This window comes from Strongylocentrotus purpuratus, unplaced genomic scaffold (genome assembly GCF_000002235.5).
Source record: "Strongylocentrotus purpuratus isolate Spur 01 unplaced genomic scaffold, Spur_5.0 spur5_scaffold_14, whole genome shotgun sequence".
Lineage (NCBI taxonomy): Eukaryota > Metazoa > Echinodermata > Echinoidea > Camarodonta > Strongylocentrotidae > Strongylocentrotus > Strongylocentrotus purpuratus.
In genome coordinates this window covers 8743210-8765133 of record NW_022145599.1, presented here as the reverse complement: position 1 = coordinate 8765133, position 21924 = coordinate 8743210, and the positions used below count along the sequence as shown (strand labels likewise).

Here is a 21924-nt window from a genome sequence, read left to right as displayed (position 1 = left end):
CTTCGACAGTGTTTGCAATGGTTCGGCAACCTTTGTCGTATCCTTCGATGTAATTGACAGAGAAATCGGTGTAGTTTCAGATGATTTTAATGTCGTTGACTTCCCTATTGTGGACGGGACCGTTATAGTGATTCCTCGTGTCAAGGTATGGGAGATTGTATGTGGTAGTTCAGTACTCAACGAATCTGTTGTCAAATCAGCCACAGTGCCCGTCGGTGTTCCTGAAGATTCAGCTGAGGTTGTTGGTTCAGTGGTCTTCGACAGTGTTCGCAACGGTCCGGCAACTGTTGTAGTATCCTTCGACGTAATTGACAGAGAAGTCGGTGTAGTTTCTAATGCCGTTGACTTCATGTTTGTGAATGGGGCTTTACTAGTGATTCCTTGGGTTAAGGCTTGAGAGATCGTATCTCGTACTTCAGTACTCGACGTATCTTTGCCGTTAACTGTAGATAGACTTCTCATTGATGATTGATCTGTAGGCTCAGTAGTTCCGAGTGAGCTTGAAGTTTCTAGCCTCGTTGTGCTTTCTGCTGATGAGACCCAAGCTGGAGCTGGAGCAGTGGTCGTGGATGTGGGCCGTGTTGTCGTACTGGCAATCTGTGTGGCAGTTGATGTAGCAAACGACGTCAAGGGTTGCCTCGCAGTACTGTTTCCTGGCTCTAAAAGGAATCACAATGAATTTCCCCAAATGAATGATAATCAGAACACAGTAGTAATATTCTTGCATATTGGCATATTGACATAAGGACAAATTTAGGACGACACTGGACGAGGACCAGGTGAATTCCGCCGTTTCCTTTAGAGGGGAACCCTGCACCATGCATCTGTTTCTGTACAGGCCTACGCCTCTGACAGCATGAGACACTAATTTCACAATTACATTTCGCTACCACTTTCTGCATTTTTGTTTTAATCTCTATTTTTTTCTACCCATCCCACCTCCCCCCCCCCTCTCTCTCTCTCTCTCTCTCTCTCTCTCTTCTTTTCCATTATATTCTATTCCATTCTTATATCTTTAACCGTACATCCATTCACACAATTCGCTCTCATTTTCTCTCCCCCGCCCCAAGAATGATGTTATGAACGATCACCAATACTGTCTTTACATGAAAATTGTGATTCTTGGGGGGGGGGGGTGGCTCCAAGTTGTTTACGGCCAGTCTACATGTCTTAGCTCTAGAGTTTGTCCAGCACTGACATAAACTTACCAATATATATTATGTCGTTTCATCTTCCATTTCTTTTTGTAGTTTCTATTATTAAGCACCCCCCCCCCCCCCCCGTCCCTGACAACAAAAGAAGTTGGATATACGTCCGTATACTTACTCGGGATTCGGCATATTTTATGTCCGGACGAAACCCCAAATCCATTCTGCCTTCCGCATTTCATGCCCATGAAAGATGAGACCGGAACCACTACAGCAATGGTTTGGACCAGGTTCCCATTTTGGTCCAACGTTTGGCCACACGGTGGGAACATGGGTATCATCTGCTCAAGACCACTGCCGTGACTGCAAGACGTAGGCGTCCTATCCGAGGGGTTACAGAAGGCTGTTCCAGCTGTAAATGCATGAAATTATGGAGGTAATTTGACTGAATGGGCATTATTAATATGGTAATGAGGTCAGTGATGGCCAATCAAGTAAACATTTTTAAAAATAAATATCGACGTAAAGGCAATTAGCACTTATTATTACTGCACCCGCTCTTAGTGCTCTCATACACCCCGGGCCCCTATCCTACCCCTCTCTGTCTCTCTTTCCAGGCTCTCTCTCTCTCTCTCTCTCTCTCCTCCCTCACTATTTCTCTATGTATGTTGCACTTTCAGCTTTATAAACTGAAATCATAATTAAAAGCTATTTTCTCAACACTCCCTGCAACCTCCTTCAAAGGAGAGGGAGGGGGAGAGAGAGAAACAGTCATTCAATTTTTAAGATTCCAAATTAGAATTTCTCGAGCAATAGTGTTATTGCCAGTTAGGATCCGTGATTTTAAAACGGGTCACCCAGATAACGATCATTTTGGTTGTGTCCAGACATAGATCTTCCCGTCTCATTTCGCTGTCCATAAAGGATCATGGCCCGTATTCAGTTAACTTCTAAAACAATTTATTTTCTTCAATCTAAGTAAAATAAATGTCTAAGAACTTGTCAAGTTTATAATTTTAAAAAAGTAGCATAAGCCGAATTTTAAGTTTGCCTCAGCTATGACGACAGAGAAGACAAAATTCTTAGATCCAATGTCGTCGTTTTCAAAAGCCACCTATCTTGGTGCTCATTGGTATCATCTTACTCTGAAATTAATTTTCTAGCCAATAAAACAAATTCAATGGCATTATGTCAGTTATGTTGTTGAAATTGCAGATCTCAGATGTCGTGTTCTATTGAGGTCGCGCTGTAAAGGGTGATAAGTTTATATATTCAAAAGGCAATAAAGCGATTGAATTACTATCATGGTTATGAGAAATATATTCCAAGATATATTTTACAAAAGTCATGACAGTGCCTCGTTCAAAGATATTTTGATGACGTACATAATAATAATAATAATAATAATAATAATAGTGGGTTCTTGTATAGCGCTCATGCCAGTCAGATTTTATTACATGCACAGTTAGTCTTACGTATCAAAGTGAAAATGAACGTCCAAATGCCACTCTTTGCCATAAATGAAGTATTGAGCACTTGCCTTTAATCAAAAGACATGTCATTGAATGCGAAGTATGAACAGAGACACGTTTGGAGCAATCAAAATGAAAGCAATATCTTGTGATATTAAACTTGGTTCGAAATGAGTGATGGATCGACAATGGAGTTTTTTAATAATTCAAATCTGATACGTACCTATTATCACGATGAAGTAGAGAAAATACAAAGCCATGGTCGTGGATAAAGATTCATTCTGCGCAGGATGGGGGAAAACACATTTTTAATTATATATACAAGTATAATATTGTTAACGATGGTGCTGCATATATAGGGGCACGTGCACACCCTCCCCTCCCCTCATCGATCGGCGATAAAATGAAAATTAAGAAAAAAAGAGAGAAAGGCAAATTAAAGAAAGGGAAAAGACGAGAGAAGAAGACACATGGGTCCCGTTTCATCACAGAGCCCTTTTTCAATGACAAATTGCAAAAATCAGTGACAATTCTGCTGATATCCAATCAGAAGCAAGGATTTTATACTAGCTTATAACGAAAACTGTTATTTGTCACTGATGACAAGTGTTGTAAATTAGCATTTCATTTTCAGAGGAAGACCATGTGCCACAAATTGTTCTAATACACCACATAAAAGTAATATAAAAACTAGGTACAAATAAATATATATTTTAAAAGTCAAAAGTCAAAATACTTATATAATCACACCATAACATTAATCAATTATATAATATCATTATACCTTTCAAAAAACACAAAGTTGACAAATCATTTCAAAATTGAAAAATGCAGGAAACCGCTATCTTAAAGCCCCTCTAAAAAGTGTGGAATCCCCAACAAATTTATAGCAAAATTTCACATAAATTGTATCATAAATAATTTGAAAGAGAATGTCATTTAAGACACATTTCTGAAAGGAATATTGATGAAAGAATACAAATTGCTGGTTTTCTGCGTACAACAGAAAACCAAATTTTGTTATCAACATTTGTCTTCAAACACATTTTGGGGGAAATCTTTAAGCTAGAGCTTGAACGTGATGGCGGCCTCAACATAATAATAATAATAAAAAACAACAAAATAACAACAACAATAATAATAATAATAATATTGATAAGAACAATGATAACAATGATGCTAATAAAGATAATGATAATAATAATGATAACAATGATCATAATGATAATGATAATAATAATGATGATAATGATAACTTCTGATATTTACACTTACCATTCACAAATCTATACACAGTTGCCGTCACAAACTATGGACTCTGTATGTGACTCAATGATCTTCCGTTGGGTCAAAGATGCGACTTATATACTACTCTCTTAGAGAGAGAAATAAGGTATGATGCTTAGGGTATTTCAAATATATACAGTCTTACTTCACGAAGACTTCATAGTCGATAAATATTATTAATCTTATAGAAGCCTTCTGCTTGACTCTTGATCTTCTAGCTGTCATCGTGGTTCTTTGTCAGTGTACGTGACTTCAGTTATTAAAAAGGGTGTCACGCAATCATATTTTCGTCCCTTTTTCCCCCAGGGACACGAATTGCAGGAAACATTCTTTCAATATGTCGTCATGACAACTGGAAGAAACCGACAATTTTTCAGAATGTAATATTGGTCGAAAACCTTGAAGACAACTGAATCAAAATTGATGCATGCAATAAAACGATTCGCTTTTGACAAAAAAAAAATCTTCATTCTTTTAATGTTCTCATCCGTATGTCACGGGCATTGTAATAATTGTATGCGGTATCGTGAATACAATTATGAACCGCTTGTAATATTGTTGTATTGTATTCTGTTAACCGGCAATCGTAGAGAGAGAGAGAGAGAGAGAGAGACAGGGACAGACAGACATATAGAGAGACAGAGAGAGAGAGAGAGAGAGACAGAGACACAGAGAGAGAGAGATAGAGAGAGAGACAGTCAGGGACAGACAGACATATAGAGAGACAGAGAAAGAGACACACAGAGAGAGAGAGAGGGGGGGGGGTAAAGAAAGTAAAAGAGAGATAAAGATAGAGAGAGAAAGACAGACAGAGACAGACCGACATAGAGAGAGAGAGACAGAGACAGAGGCAGAGACAGAGACAGACAGAGAGACATATAGAGACAGAGGTCGGGAGAGAGAGAGAGAGAGAGAGAGGGGGGGGGTGATACTGCGCCGGAGAAGGTTACTTTCGAAACGTTTCATTCTTCAGAAATGCGTTTTCTAAAATACTTTTTCATGAAAGATACAACACATTCTTCAGCAGACAAACAGCCCAAGGCCAGTCAGGAGAAAGTGATGAGAAAGTGGGAGTGAAAATATCATTTATATAAGCTTTACTCAGGTAACTCTCACCATGCACATTTTCGGGTAGAGAGATGGTCTTCAGTTTTTGTAACTTTTGACCTTTTTTAATTGTATGACAAAAATTACATTTACATCAAAGTGTCTTTTTTTTTGGTCGTTTGCACATCAATCATTCCCCACTCGAATGTAATCTCTTGATATTTGCATCTCAAATCGAAATGGTTGTCTTGAGGGCCTGCCCCCCCCCCAAAAAAAAAAAAAAAAAAAATTTATAAATATTTAAAACAAAAACATCGCATTATTCACGTTGATAAATGTATTCATTCCTTTACAGTTACGTTGGCCAAACTTTTAGCATTTCAAAATTTCAATGCTCAGAATTTATTATGATACTTGACTAATTATCCTTTACCGGCATGTCAACACTTAGGCTAGGTATAATACAATGACGGATTAATTATTTTATATAGATATATGACAATATTTTTTATTTTTTAAAATAATTTTCTGTTTATTGATTACCCAAAAATACCGTCAATCGAAAAATCGTTTGATTTTAAGATTCATATTGTCTACTTGAAATATGAAATGGTATGCATAGCAGGGGCGGCGATCCCGGGGGACGGGGGGGGGGACACGTCCCCCCTCAATTTTTTTAGGGGGAATCGTCCCCCCCCCTGAAATTTGAAAAAGTGCATAAAGAAATGTATAGCGAATACTGACTAGAGACTGCAACACACTTTTAGGCTCTGGAGGGCCCAAGAGTGCAGCGTTTAGAGTAATACAAATGCAAAAATCTTCTAGCTCGGTCGCTACGCTCCTCGCGCAATATCCTTTAGAATGTACAAGTAAACAGGCGCGTACGCAGGGGGGTGTTTGGGGGGGTTAAACCCCCCCCCCCCTTTGGTATTTTTATGTGTGTAAACCCCCCTAAAAAATCCCTAAAACCCCCCCCCCCCCCCTTTGGATTTTTTTTTTTTTTTTTTTTTTAATTTTAATTATTTAAAAAAAAAAAAAAAAAAAAAAAATTACCCCCCATGACTGACCTAAGAAAGGTGACCTTACCCCCCCCCCCAACGGAGCAAATTGTCAAATTGTCAAATTTCGAGACCAAAAAAAAGTGTCCTCTTATCCCCCCCCCCCCCCCCCCCCCCCCCCCCCCCCCCCCCCCCTCCCCCCGCTTATTCAGCGGTCGGTTGAGTCGTTGCGATTTCTTTGGGACAAAAAAAAAAAAAAAGTGTCCGCTTACCGTTTTCCGTTGGTATCACCGTGATACCCACTAGCGTACTGATTGGGGGGGGGGGCATTTGCCTCCCCCATATAAAACTCAAACTTGTTTTATTTCTAACTCGATACCCGTGATTTACAAATGTTGCTGAAATGCCATAATTTTTCGTGATGATTTGTTTCTTCACTTTTGTGTAAATTATACGTTTTTTTGCGTTTTTGTTGGACAATGAAAAATTCCCAAATTTACAGTCAGGCAAAACATATGCTTATTAAGAAGCCTACATGTCAAGGCCCACGGAACGGCAGGGCTCCTGGGCTCGAGCCCCCCCCCCCCCCCACTTTAAAAAAAAGTATGTCAAAGATAATGGAAAGAAAGAAAGAATAGTGGCCTGCCAGTGTCACAAATAAGGAATCAAAATATGCTCATCTGACCTTAATTAAAGACCTAAAACATCTGAGCTTGCGGAGACTTTGCTCCCTGGACCCCTGAAGCTCAGAGGCTTTACAGCCTTTAGGCATTAAATTACGGTCAGATAATATGATGGGCCCCTGGATGCTTATCTGACCGTAATTTAATGCCTAAACCCCTGAAATGTTTGGGGCTCCGCCCTTGGACCCCACGCCAACTATTGTCCCTCCAGTGTCACAAATAAGGTATCAAATATGTTCATCTGGCTGTAATTAACTGCCTAAAACCCCTAGCTTCCGGGGGCTCTGGACCCCACCAATGGCCCCTGAATGCTCATCTGCCGGTATTTAACGCCTAAAGGCTGTAAAGCCTTTGAGCTTCATGAGGCTCAGCCCCCTGAACCCCACAATTAGTGACCTGCCAGTTTCACTAATAAGGTGTAAAATATATGCTCATCTGAACGTAATAAAATGCCTAAAACCCCTGAGCTTCCGGGGGCTCCGCCCTTGACCCCCGTAAGAGTGGTGGTGACGCAATTTTTTTTTCTGCCCCCCTCCCCTCCAAAAAAATTAAAAGGATTTTGCTCATTTTGCCACTGGTGATACCAACGGAATACAAATTTTTCCTCGCATCCCCCCCCCCCCCCAGTCATGAAAAGAAATCGCCGCCCCTGCTGCATAGAAAATGCAAATTAATGTATAGTTTTGACAGGGAGAAGACATATTTCCCTGGTTGTGAGATGAATTTATGGCCAATTGTAAAATGTTAAATGTGAATACGTTATATTGATGCTAAGAGTTCAAAACTGGGTAATTGAGACTTGTCAATATTTTGCGACAGGTTTTTATCCCTTTTTTTACACATCATGTCACACTGTTGAGATTATTGTAGAAATCAGTTCTTTCTCTCTCTCTCTCTCTAAAACAAAATGAATGAAAATCTAACAATAAGCAGCAAAACAAAATGTCTCATTTAATTTCACACTCCGCGTACCATACACAAATTTTCGTTTGAAATGCTTTTATGCCATAGAGATTGTAGTACAATGATCCATGCCATTATTAAGTATATATCTCTATGATCCATGCCCATCCCACTTCACGTGTACAAAGCAGCGACACAGCGCGCGCGCGGGAGTTGGTTTGGCCGAAACTTCGGCGTTGAAAACCATTGAAGCGCACAATCGTCGTGGAGCTGAGCTGAGAGCCCATAACTGTACACGTATCAACTTTGGAAAGTCTGGTGTATGCACTCCTCCTCAAAATGTTGGGCTCTCGCAAGCCAAGCCAAAATCTCGTCCTGATTTCACTTGCCATCAACCTCTGCTCGTCGATCCTCATCGTTTTCTTGAACAAATGGCTGTATCGGAATTATGGATTCCCAAACATCACTCTCACTTTTCTTCACTTTCTCATGACGGGTCTCGGCCTGGCTGCGTGCCTGAGATTGGGGTTGTTCAACAGGAAAAGCATCCCCATCATGAATGTGTTACCACTGAGCTTAACTTTCTGTGGATTTGTGGTCTTTACGAACCTTTCTTTACAGAATAACACCGTGGGCACGTACCAGTTAGCCAAGTCGATGACGACACCTTGTATTCTACTCATCCAGACTATACTTTATCAGAAAACTTATTCAACAAGAGTAAAACTGACATTGGTGAGTACAAAATTCATTGGGACGTTCTGTTGACTTTGTCCCTGTTGATTGAATCACTGAAATTGAATCACAAGAGGGAAGCATTATTATTGGGAAGATGGTTGAGAAATAAAAGCAATTCACTGCATTCTTGTCAAAAAAATTGCCCTTTTTAATATTTCAATTGAATAATATTATAGGCAGTGGCGGATCCAGGGGTGGGCCGAAACGGCCCCCCTATTGACGAAGCAAAAAATTGAGAAGGAAAAAAGAGGAAGAAAAAAAGAAGGGAAAAAAGGGGGGAAAAGGAGAAGATAAAAGAAAACAGAACAAAAAAGTAAAGAAAAGAGAGAGAGTTCAAAAAAGAGGAAAGAAAAAGAAGAGAGGAGCCAGGGAGAAAGAAAGACAGCGAAATGGCACTAAAAATTAGTGACAGTAACGACGAATAAGGGAAAGACAAGGGGAAGGGGGGTGCGTGAAGGCGGATGCATTGAGGGGAGGGGGGGGGAGGGGTGACTGGCCGTATTCTTATTTTTAGGTTATGCGAAACTGAGTCGAAATTATGATTTTTTTTAAAGCAATCTTAGCATGCTTGTTTATGTTAAGCCGGAGTGCATGAAAAGGTTAGTGTAGAAACACTTCTGAAAAGGCCGCGCCCGGCCCCTCCAAAGAACGGCAGAATGGTAATCTTTAAATTATGGGGTCATTCTTGATGGCTTGGGAGTCGTTATTAAGGAGGGGGCCGGCCCTACTCAAATGGTAGTGACGGTAATGATGGATAAGGGAATAAGGAGGAAGGGATGCACATGAAGGCGCATACATGTACGCAGGGTGGGGGGGGGGGGGGGGTTGTCAAGTTGGTCCTGATGTGTATAATGCGTAGACCAGGGGTTCTCAAACTTTTTCTTTGACGGTCCAGAAGCGATTTCTATGAAAGCTGTAAGGTCCGAAATGACACTTGTATACTGAAGATAATGAGGCTTGTTTTTGGTCTATATCTGATCCAAGGAGAATTGTTACAGTTTAAAAAAAAGAGAACCTCCAGTGCTTCCACTCGTTTAAATAGAGTTTCCTGAAAAAGAACACCCAATATCCTGGAATTTGAAAGAATTTTCTTAAAACTTTCAAAATGCCTCTGACGTGGATTTCTTATTTGGATGAATCGCTATGACGTTTTAATATATATCAATTATTGAGTGGGCTTATTTTGCTTTCTAATGGATCCATACAACATGGCAGAGCTTGAGGGGTCTGGCAGAGCCTTTTCAAGAGAGAAATTGTCTTTAGGAGAAAAAAAGAGGTTATTTCTAAATTGAAATGAAAGGGTTATTGACTTTCAAGAGAGAAAATTGTCTATAAGAGAGGAAGAGAGGTTATTTCTAAAATGAAATGAAAGGGCTCTTGTCAAATAGCCCTTTCATTTCATTTTTTCTCTTGAAATAAACTCTCTTTCTCTCTTATAGACAATTTTATGAGATAGAATCTTCAATCTGAAGCCTTTTTGTGCTCTTTGAAAATGGCACACTGAATGGGGGCAGTGCAATTTAAATTTCAAGGGATGGATTAGAGTTTTTATCGCTCTTGAAAGTCAAATAGCTCTTTCATTTCATGTTAGAAATAAACTCTTTTAATACATTCCTTGATATTTAAATTGCGCCACCCCTATTCTGTCCTCTTTTTAAAGAGCACAACAGAGCCCTCAGATTAGGCAGCAAGTAGCAAAACAAACCCGTAACACTGGACACAACATTCAATGGGATGATGCCCATATCATTGAGTTTGAAACGCACTTCTGGTCAAGAATGGTAGAAGAAGCATCTGCATAAAAAGGATGAATCCTTCACTGAATAGGGATTCTTGCTATACACTTTTACCTTTGTGTAAATAATAAAAGGTCCACGGGCGTGGTTCTTAGAAGCTTAAACTACATAAAACTCTCTCCAATTTTGCAGGGGGAGAGCCTTTGTTGGGAGTCATTAATAATAAAAGGGATAAATCCTTCACTGAATAGGGATTCTTGCTGTATGTTACCTTTCTTCGCTCCAGTGATCTCGAGGCAGCAGACAGCAAGAAATTGTGTAAATAATTTGCTGTTGCCGGGAGTCTTGTACACGTGCCCCCCTAACCTGCTCATCATTAGTCTTGCACCTAATTTAAAGCGACTAAGAGTAATTTCCCCTAAAGCTTGCTCGCTCGCTCGCATTTATAGATGATACAATTATATGTCACTTTAAAACAAATGTTTTTTCAGTCTTCCGTGATGCTTATAACCCCATCATGATTTGGTTTTTTCCTCTTTATAAGATGTAATTTTTCACTCTGCGACCTCACAGATCTTACATTTTTTTCTTGCTCGCTTTGCTCGCTCGCAAATGAATATTCAGACAATCACACTCAGCCAAAAGTGTGATGCTTAAGCAATAACTTGGATGATATATAAAGAAAAACAAATATTGAAATCGTCCCTGATAATGGGATCACAATGAAAGGGTATATACCAATGTCTAAAAAATGTATATTTTCGCTTTGAGATTTCGCTTTGTAGGTGCCCTTTTTTGTTGGTGCTTGCCACTTTGGAAATAGCTCCGCCGCCCCTGCTTACGCAATAGCGCCAGCGTTAATTTCACGCTTGCGCGCACAGGGGGTGTGTGTGTGTGTGTGTGTGCGTGTGTGTGTGTGTGTGTGGGGAGGGGGGGTTCCTCTCTAGCTCTGAAGCTGATTTTTTTTTTTACTTAGATTCGTGCGATTCGGTTAATACTTTTAGAGGGAGTCTGAGGGGTGATGTGCCCCCCTCTGAAGCTGACATTTTTTTAGATTTTTGAAACTGGATTTGTGCGTTTTGGTTAATACTTTTTGGGGGAGTCTGATTTGATTTCAAAACACCTGCAGTTGATGCGGGATGGTGTTGCAGCCTCTCTTTCCCCGAAAATTAAAAAATTACCAATATGCATTTGTTATATCTTATCTCGTATATTTTGGTGACAATTCACACTTTTCACAACATACATAAGCTCAAATTTCCGCTCTCTCGCTTCGCTCACTCGCCAAATTATTAAACCAGGAAATAGATATTGGGGCAAGAGGCTTCAGCCCCCACTGATGGAAATGTCATAAAAAATTGCGCGCGAGCATAACTTGAAAACGGGGAATGTTGATATCGGACAAGAGATGTGACGTGAGCATGTCCCCTTTCCAAAATAATTATGCCCGTTTGTAGGTACCAGTAAACTATTAAAGTACAGTGCTTCTAATATGACCTTGTCAGGAGTGGTAAGTTTAAATAACGGTCTGCGCGAATTTCGAATTTCCGGCCCCCCCTATTGGAAAATCCTGGATCCGCGCCTGTTATAGGGTCTAAGCAAAGACAGAAAGGGTACAAAGATCAATTTTACTTGAAACTGACATAAATGAACATTGGTGATAGTGCAATATTATTGCAACAATGTATCTTTCGCATGAGAAAGCTATCTCTTTTTTTGTGTGCATAGAGGTCTATATAATATGTGCAGGAAAAGGTGAGTGTGTTCTGATCTATTACTTTAAATAGTTAATGCAATAATATTAATTCTGAATTAAAAAAATTTAAAAGTTCTCAATATAACATAACTATTTTTTTTATACTAGGAGAGTTGCAAATTGTATGAGTTGATGTTCTATGCAAACAGTTGATTCCACGGTAAAAAGTTCTTTTCTATCATTGTGTATGTCTTCTTCTTCTTCTTCTTATGGGTAATCTGCCTCCTTCAATACTGAAGATTCTTGCAGATTCTTGCAGATGTAATGTATGTCATATTTCTTCTTCATTTCCCCCCTGTCTCCAGATTCCTATAACAGTTGGAGTCATTGTGAATTCCTTCTTTGATGTAAAGTTCAACGTGACAGGGACAGTTTTTGCGATCGCTGGAGTTCTGGTAACATCAGTGTACCAAGTGGTAAGTAAGCACGCATGGAATACCAACCTTAAGATAACAAGATCTTCAACATAGTTTAGGAATTGTTTAGTTGACATCTCTGTGGAACATCGCATACACAAATTCGGTCATAAATCGTAACGAGACACGACAGAGGAGAATCAGCAGCGGTTTCTTCAGTTTTTCTACATGATTTTGAGCTGTGAATCAGCTGGAAATTACAGAACTGAATTATTATGGTCATTTACGGTAATAGTGTGATTTAGGAGCATTGCATTCAAAAGAAAGTATTTGAACAACAAAATTATTTTTCTCCCATTTGTTTTGTACATGTGTGTGAAAAGTCAATACTTCTCAGGACGTCGGCAGGTATGAGGTCCATCCCGTTTACGGTTAGACTTCATGCATTGTAGGAGAGGGATGGGGGGGGGGGGTGACATTTCAGAACAGCACACCTTCCTGATAGTTGCAAGTGTCATCGTAATTGTATGGTCTGAAAAGGCATATCTTGATCGACACAGTGGCCTCAATTCTCAAACTGAATTTAACCCAACTCATGGTTTCAATCTCTGGTTAAAGACACACTTTCCTACTTGTAGCTACATGCTCCCTCTATATAGAAAACTTCTCCAATCAGTGCCTGTTGGTTCCCCATGATCCTCTTTTTCTTATGTTAATTGAGAGCTGAGTTAATGAGATATAGCCACCTGTCAGTGACCTCGCTGTGTGGTCTAATCCCTTCTACAGCCTGCCTTTAAACCGCGTAAGTAAGTGTACATACTATAAACATTGTGGTCGTTTCTGATTAAAACCACCATGGTCGTTTCTGATTGAAACCACCAACCTAATGCTGGTACCAATTCTCAATTATGTTAAGCAATCAAGTTATTGACAGTCAAAATGCATATATGGTGGCCAGAATTCATGATTTGCTCTAACCAATTTTCCCCTTTTCTCTCCTCCTTCAGTGGGTAGGGAGGAAGCAAACTGAATTCCAGGTGAACTCAATGCAGCTGCTCTACTACCAAGCTCCTCTATCAGCATTCCTACTCCTCTTTATCATCCCGTTCCACGAGCCTATCATAGGAGAAGGGGGTTTGTTTAGCAGTTGGCCTCCACAAGTATACGTAAGTTGCACTTTTGCAGATCTGTATTGATTATGCAATGATGTATGCATTGTATATTTATGAATGCAATATATTAAGTCTTTAGTTATATATACTGGGAATGGTAACTTTAATTGTACTGTAGTCCAAGAGTTACCCAAGACATAATAGGGACTTTTAGATTTGCGTGGACTGATACGTGTGACGTCCATTCAAGGCAGTGCATTATAAGGACGTCGATCGTAGCAATTCAAGTTGTCGTTGTGCAAATCTAAAAGTCCCTAATGTCTCTAAATCTGTATTTAAAAAACAATGTTATGGATTGTGGGTTGTTGTAAAGTTATGCCATTGAGATTCCATTTGCAGTTGAATTCTTGTTTGTGTAATTCTTAACAAATCAAAACATTCATACTGTACAGTCATGTGCAGACTTTAAACAAATACCCAGAGTCCCAGACTATGATCCTATCAAGAATTTTCAAGTAAATGCACATAAATCGCTTTTGGGAAATTCTCTTTACTATACTATAAAGATTTCAATCATGAAATGTTGTAGACACAGCTCAAGTAAGTACTAAGAAAAAGAAAAAAAGATGTTGTACCTATTTCACATTTATGCATGCTACTTTTGAATAATGAAACTACTGTTTTTCTCTTTCTCTTTATTCTGGTTTGTTCTACACAAAACAGGCTCTTGTATTGGCATCGTGCTGTGTGGCTTTCTCAGTAAACCTCTCTATCTATTGGATCATCGGAAATACATCTCCAATAACGTATCCTTTATTGTGCACTGTGCAGAAGTCTACATACTTTCTACATGTTTTAGGGCCATTTATCCAATACTGTACTTTTAAAATGCTCCTGGTTTGGGCAACTATTGTAATACCAGGAAATTTTGCAATACAAATCTTTCAGGATTTGTGAAGGATGGTGATTTTTAAAGCAAGAAACTTTCAAAAATGGCAAAAGTTAAGTGTTGTGTCACTCGCAATTCAATTATTTTGCGCTATGAACTTTAACAAGTCTGAACCACTAGGAACGCATTAAAATATTTTTATACGCATACATGTACATGTAAAGCCGATATCAAAGGGGTTCCACAAAAAAAATGAAATAAAGTGTCTAGTTTGTATTTGATTTTCCTTAATTCTCTTAATGACTTCTTCTTACAGCTACAATATGGTGGGGCATGGAAAGTTTTGTCTGACCCTCCTTGGGGGTTACTTCCTGTTCCAAGATCCTCTAGCGCTGAATCAGCTCGGCGGCATCGTTCTAACGCTCGGTGGGATCGTCCTCTACACACACTTTAAAATAAACGAACAAGAGCAAGAAAAGAAAACTAAATCCCAGTAAGTAGGCACATCGTTGGATCGGTGTATTGAGCGCTATTTAAAAAAACAGATTATTATTATTATTATTATTAATAGACCGTTTTGGTAATGCAACAAAATTTAATGCATACCAGTACGTCTTTTTGTAGTGCCTTGATGCAAATTATTTCATTGACCTATCAGAATGCAAACTGAATATATCATGTGATGTTAGGTAGGGTAAGCCATGTTTGTCCTACTTAGCAACAAATAATGTATGCAATTTAAACTCTTACTATTGAGATTCAATTATTTGTAACGAGTGAATGAAATAGTTTATAGGAAGGCACTTCACAAAGATGTATGCATTAAAGGAAATCAAAACCTTCACACTAAGTTACTTTTATTGTAAAGTTTAAAAGATTTGAATAAAATCAGTGAAAATTTGAACAAAATCGGGCAAGGAATAAGAAAATTAGAGCATTTTGAAATGACTAGTCACTAGAGGGGGGTATTCAATTTGATGACATCATCTGTGAACAACTCTCCATGCCTTTTGTACATAAAATTTCACAATTGTTTTGTTTTCTTCGTATTTATTTGTGTTCTTGATCCGACTTCATAACATGTGAAGTAGAATATCATTTTGCATTCTATATCTTGCTTTCAGGGGAGTACATTATCTCAATCACAAGAAAGAAGGAAAAACATGAAATTTGATGTACAAAAGGCATGGAGAGTTGTCCACAGATGATGTCATCAAATTGAATACCACCCTCTAGTGACTAGTCATTTCAAAAAGCTCTTACTTCCTTATTCCTTGCCCGATTTTGTTCAAATTTTCACTGATATTTTTCAAATATCTTAAACTTTACAATAAAAGTAACTTAGTATGAAGGTTTTGGTTTCCTTTAAGTTTGGTTTCATTGCAAAAATGGCCTAGTGTTTCTTTTCGTTTTTGTTTGTTTTATTCTGCCTCCTTCATTTCTGAAAATTCATGCAGATGAATGTAGTTATCTGTCACAAAAATAAATAAATGCTTGGTTGGTGTCCTATTTACATGCATAAGGTGTTTTTCTGGTTTAGTTTAGCCACTGCATTATTTCATGAAACTCAATGTCAATGGAGCCATTGCTGCTCCTTTAGCTATAGATTTCTATGTCTGCACTATTTCGCGATATTCAAATTCTTTTGCTTTTTTTCTGGATTGCGGGGGGAGCATGCATGTGTAAGGACTATAGTGTCTTTTGTTGGATTTGTTTGTTCAATTTCTTCTCTGTTGTGGTTCTACCTGTACATCTAACCATTAAGTCACATATGCTCATACGGACAAAATAGGGGATTTTTCATTTATAACATTACAGTTAAATTACTAAAGTGCTCACTTGAAATGTCCATTCATGTCTATGGGTTCAAACCTTTATTTTCAAAGTAATAACCCTAAACTATCAAACTACCCCAAAACCAGTCAATGACAGACTTCTTCTTCACTATGGTTTATGATATAGTAGCAGTGATGACTCGCATCCATCTAGGAGAAGTTTCTTACCAAGATGAAATCTGCTTCTCATTCTTCATGTTTCTTGACCTGTAAGTGACCTGCCTTCTTGGTGCTATGCATGTTTATTGCCACAGCTATCAGTAAAACCATTCCCCCCGAAGCTACCATCCTTGGACTACCCTTGCACACCTGGACAATTACTACCCCACACTACTAGTACCCCTTGGAAACTCATACCATCACTTGATAACTATTACCCCCAGATAACTACTTCGCCGGGACAACTATGGCTGGCAACCATGAACCACAGGAAAATTACTCCCCTGCACAACTACTACCCACAGACTACTGCTACTCCTGGAAAACTACCATTTCTGGATAAATACCCCCTCCCCCTGGACAACTACTATGGCTGTTCAAATACTATCTGTGAACAGCTACTACCCCAGATAAATATTACCCCCGGACAACTAAAGTCATGGACTACTACCACCCCAGGCCAACTACCCCTGGGAAACAGCTACTGTCAGACAACTACTACCCATGCACAACAATGTCACAGGATGGATAACCACCACCCTGTGGACAACTACTTTTCCTGGACAATTACCACATGGACGATTACTCTCCATGGACAGCTATCAAACTTGGTCACCTATTGTTCCTTGACAACTACCACCCTCAGACTACTACCACCCTGAGGGGTGTTTCACAAAGATCCTAAGTTGAAGTTATCTCTAAGTTAGACCTAACAGTTATGGAAAACTATTAGAATCTTTGAAAATATTTTGTAAAAGTTATTTTAAAAGGCATAAAATTTTGATTCAAATCATTTATATTTTTTTATTATCAAGTATATTACATGTTCTTCATGTGGAATTTATGAAAAGTCTAAAACACTTGAATTTTTGCTTTTGAATATATTTTATTATAAGGCTACAAATGGCTCTCCATAATGTTTAAGTCCAACTTAGAGTTAAGTTCAGCTTAGGATCTTTGTGAAACACTCCCCTGCACAACTTCTACTAACCCTGCAGGCCTACAACGACCACACCTGAGTCCTGCATAACCAGTACAGTACCCCTGGACAACTAGTATCCCCAGATAGCTACCCCCTTGAGAATTGTCCCAGTTACCACTCAGACAATTTTCCTAGAGGTTAGTTGTGCTTGGTAAATGTCCTTGGGGGTAGGTGTCCTAAACATTGCACATGCCATAGTCAAAAACATCAGCATTTGCATGCAGCCTTCTCAACTTCAAAAAAAAAAAACACCTATAGGGGAGGGAGTGGAGGACCAAACTCCTTTTTAAAGCTGATATTATTGATTGAAATATTGTTCATGCATGTTTATGGAGAGTTAGCTTTATTAATTCACTTTCCCAAGTCCCTACCACGTGGTATGATGCTCAAACATATTATGTTCTAGCATGAAGTCAAGGCATTTTGACTAACTACCAACAAAAATCATGGCCCTCTTCTAATTTCAGTTTATTTTTTAGGTTGGCTATATTGATTCATTAGCTCATTTACTCATTCACTTCTAACTTGTTAATGCTTTTGGTAATCTCTCTCTATATTCTCCTTTTTTTACCACTCAAAGTCATGCACCTGCCGTCTTACCTATTACCTATATGCACTAGTATTTGACTGTACACAGGCAATACATACATACATACATATGGCTAACAGTCTTCTCAATGTATTACTTTTTTTGTTAAAGGCAATGATATGTTAAATGTCTCCCTCACATGGCCATTGGCAATGTGAGTCTAGGAACTGCATCTTCACACACCACTGATGTTAGTCATATTTTATAGATTTCACAAAATATTGTTACTACATGTATTACTATTTATTTATTAATTTACTTATGTTTGTATATATGTATTTATTTGTTTATTTATTCATTACCTATCTACTTTTTTTGTTTTGTTTGGGGGGGGAGGATAGGGAAGGCATGATAATAGAGCAAGAGAAGGAAAGGAAAGGAAATATTATTCATAGTAGCTCGTGGAAAAATAACAGTCATTGCAAATTTCATCATGCTTTTTGCTGTGTTTTATTCTTTTCTTTTTTTACATTAAGCTCATCTCATATTGTCTTCAGACTTTGTATAATTACTGCACTTCACCCATCCCTATATCCCTTTTCTCACCTTTCTTTTACATGCTGTAGGTCTACATAAAGATAAGAGATGATATCACCAGTCTTCTATCTACCTCACATCCCATTTTCAAGATTTCCTTTTCCATTATACTACGCAACCTGCATCCCTTTGAACTACTTAAATTGCTTTGTCTTTAGAGGAGAGGTTATTTTTTTCGAAAGGCCATTTTCATAATGTAACCAGATTTAATGCTTACGGCTCTGTAAATTGCCTAAATCAAAGAGTACCGAAATGTGAGGTCATAATGTCAATTTGTCAAGGTTGCTGGTTTCAAAAAATTATGTGCAAATTGCATGGATTAGTTGTTGCTAGGTAGGATTAACATGCAATATATACATATATATATGCAATTTACATTCTGACTATTGAGACACCAATGTTTTCAAGAGGTGAATGAAATAATTCATATCGAATCACTATACAAGGACGTATGAATTAAATTGCTCACATTATGAAAAATTGCCTATTTTAATTGTAGTTTCTCATCCATGAAAAGTCTACAGAGTTATAACAAAATACTTACTCTCAACTAAATTGAATAAACACTAGTATTTGTTAGAAAAATATGTAAATGTATAGTGTATTCTAATCAGTTTGTGTCAAATTCTCGGACAATACTACCATTCACTTGGTCAGCAAGAAGCTTACTCTTGACCTTGCAAACCTGTATGAGTTTGGGAGAAGCAATCAGAAATGTCACTTTAATTTTTTCCGCAAACAGGCTGTTTGATTTTGTGGCTCACTGTTTGGAATTTGCCTAATGTAGTTACATGTATGTAAAACATATTTTTCGTTCATTGTGCATGCTTTGTCAAAAACTCAAACTTTGTTCATAGATATCATCTGAAAATTTCACATATTTTCAACTTCAATGGAACAGTACTTGAAAGCAATAATTTTATCTGTCTATCTGATCATATATTTGTATCTGTTCTTCATATTTCTTTAATGGCTAGATCATTGTCATTTCCTTTATTTTCATGTAATATATTTTTAGAGAGATCATACATTAATCAATGTTTTATACTTTAGCAAGCTGACTTAATGGTGACAATGTATGGTAATGTGATGTTATATAATTGATCTGTGTTCTCCGCTTAAGCCAGGTCAGGTATTGTACTGATTAAAAGTTCTGTGGACTCACTTCAAGGCTTTCAGATAATTGACTCAATTCTGCTGCTATATGCCTGTGACTTATTGTAACTGAAGGTAAAATACTTAGCCAAAAGATGCAGCTGTTTATTTTTTCACAGTATTTTGTGTAAGCCCCAAAAGTGTGTAGTATCAAGTATTTGTGTGGCTAGTCATGTGACTAGTATTTCTGACTCAAGTATGGAACTGAATATATTGGCCCTGTAAGATATCAATTGAATGTAAACTTTGTCAAAGATTCTTTTGGTAATTTTACTAAATATACACTTCAGGAAGATTTCATAATATGAAGAGGGCACTTATTAGTTCAGGATGAGTAGTCAATGTGATTCGAATTCAGGGTACAGTTCTCATGACACGGTAAGAAAATCTTGTGCAGGGTAATTGTTATTTTGAAATAATTTCCTGATTTTGAATGTTAAGGTACTATTGTGACCACTATTAATTACCCATTTATACAACGTTTTATATATAAAATCATTTCAAGTGAAAAGATGAGCATATTTAAGCTTCTTACTCAGAAACAGATGGAGATATGAAGAAAGAGAGTATTTGGAGGAGAAAAGATATTTGAATGATAAAAGATAACATAAAAGATAGGTTAAAGGAGAAGGGGTATGAGTGTGAACATGTGTGTGTGTGTGTGTGTGTATGTGATAAGTATATAGGGAGAGAGAATCAGGCCGGGGGCTAATGAGATTTCATGGGTTTGAAGGAAGGATTATAAAGAACCTTCTTGTCACAAAATTTGGGATATTATTTCATCATGTACATTGTTTATGTATAAAATGTACAAAAATAAACGATTGCAGCAACATTCTTGTCCGTAAAAAACCTAAACTTTTGCCACTTAATAAATATCATGGTGACAATTAAAACAGTCCTGTTGCATATTAGGTGTAGTCTCTGTGTGAGGAAATTAGAATAGTAAGGATAATCATGGAACAAATTAATCTTCATTTTGATACAGATCTTGAATATGGAAATATATATATAATATTTCTTTTTGTATTTATATATCATGCTCAAATTCTGAGATAACACGATGGTCTACAAGGTGTTTAAACATGTAGCAGAGACGGGTTTGAAGTTGTTATTGAACACGATTTGAAAATCAGCTACAGGTTGATATTCGTTCTCAACAACAATTATCTATGAAATATTAGTTATAAAATGTGTTTGACAATGCTTTTTAAAATGGCTCAGATTGCACCAAAGTGTATCTAAGAACCCTAGAGCCTTTGTGCAAGCTGTTGAGTCTGGTCACAAGGGACTTTGAGCTTCGCATACACGTCAGTTCATACTCTGTATACACGTCCAATTTGACATGCTTAACATTTTGTTTGAGGACCACCCTGGTGTTATATTGATGCCTGTTTACCATATTTCAAAGTGATGAAACAGAAACGAATTTTAAGGGGAAAGTTCAAGTTTTAGAAAGTTTAATAAAATTACTTATTTTTGCTTCCATATATTTAATTGATAGCCCTCCTAGGGCATAAATTCACTCAGACATCTAATAGCACAATATGTGAGATTTTATAACATTGTCCCCTTTTCTGATCTACTTAAATTAGTAAATAATCACGTAGCATGAAATATTGGGCTCGCCCTTGTGAATCTTTGCATATTTTACATGTATAAATGCAGTTATGCTATGCAATGATTATACAACATATGGGTATCGAGTAACAAGGTTGTAATGAATATTAACAGTATTAAAAAGTGAATACTCTTTGAAGACAAGTTTCTATTGTGTTTGTGTGTGATTTTTTGTTGTGTATGAAGTGAAAATCTTTAATTGTGCATCATGAATACCACTGTCAAAATACACAATTATATTGAACATATTATTAATTGCTCTTTTGAAGTCTTGAAGTCTAGAAGAGTTTTGTGTATGAAAATAAATATGAATCAAACTTTTAAACATGTCAATTAAACGATTGTTTATATCTGCCACAACAAATATAGATTTAACTTAAATCATCAATGTATTAAATATAATATATATATATGGAGTAATCAAGGGCCAAATGCTTAATTAGTTAATTTTAAAATCATATATTTTACATATTTTTGCTGATGTCCCATATATATGGAATTTTGCAGCTGAGAATATCAACATTGATTTAATATGAATGTCTAAAATTGAGGTAAAAAAAAACTCATATTTCTATTCAAGCTAGATCACCGTTGAACGTTTGCAAGACTATACTGGAAATCAAAGAAATGCAAAAGGCGGACGTTATCACATTGCAGTATTTATATGTATTTGTATTTTGCAGAAGAAAGAGCATTATTATGTGAAAACACTTAATGCTAAATAGAATCTAATGAAAATAATAACATAACAAGCATACTTCGGGCAATTAATATATAGACCTACGCACTCTCTAGATTTTTACTATTTACAATATCTAAGAATTTTATTTATATATATCGCTTTTTACCCATAATACATAGTTTCAGTTCAGAGTTCAAATAAACTGACATGGAATATAAATTAAAGCCCCGTTAAAGTTTT

The 21924-nt window shown here is 37.4% G+C and overlaps 1 protein-coding gene across 3 annotated transcripts; it reads left to right on the top strand.

Moving 5' to 3' along the window:
- The first annotated feature begins 7733 nt into the window (after positions 1–7733).
- On the top strand, positions 7734–21146 carry LOC594082 (solute carrier family 35 member E3). Of its 3 annotated transcripts, XM_011682395.2 has the most exons (7): positions 7734–8273; positions 12074–12184; positions 13132–13290; positions 13960–14042; positions 14442–14618; positions 16088–16169; positions 18257–21146. In XM_011682395.2, the coding sequence occupies exons 1-6, from the start codon at positions 7878–7880 to the stop codon at positions 16134–16136; spliced, it is 975 nt and encodes a 324-aa protein (XP_011680697.2). In that variant the 5' UTR covers positions 7734–7877; the 3' UTR covers positions 16137–16169; positions 18257–21146. The 3 variants fall into 3 exon arrangements, with proteins under 3 accessions (XP_011680697.2, XP_011680698.2, XP_798626.3); XM_011682396.2 differs by lacking the exons at positions 16088–16169; positions 18257–21146 and adding an exon at positions 16344–16899 and having other exon boundaries at positions 7735–8273; XM_793533.5 differs by lacking the exon at positions 16088–16169 and having other exon boundaries at positions 7737–8273.
- The last annotated feature ends 778 nt before the right edge of the window (positions 21147–21924 follow it).

Bases quoted from the DNA above. Each gene is read 5' to 3' on its own strand.
- LOC594082 (XM_011682395.2), top strand. From the start codon at position 7,878: ATGTTGGGCTCTCGCAAGCCAAGCCAAAATCTCGTCCTGATTTCACTT. The intron at 8,274-12,073 runs GTGAGTACAAAA...CCCTGTCTCCAG, and splicing joins CAAGAGTAAAACTGACATTG to ATTCCTATAACAGTTGGAGT. The intron at 14,619-16,087 runs GTAAGTAGGCAC...TTTATGATATAG, and splicing joins GAAAAGAAAACTAAATCCCA to TAGCAGTGATGACTCGCATC.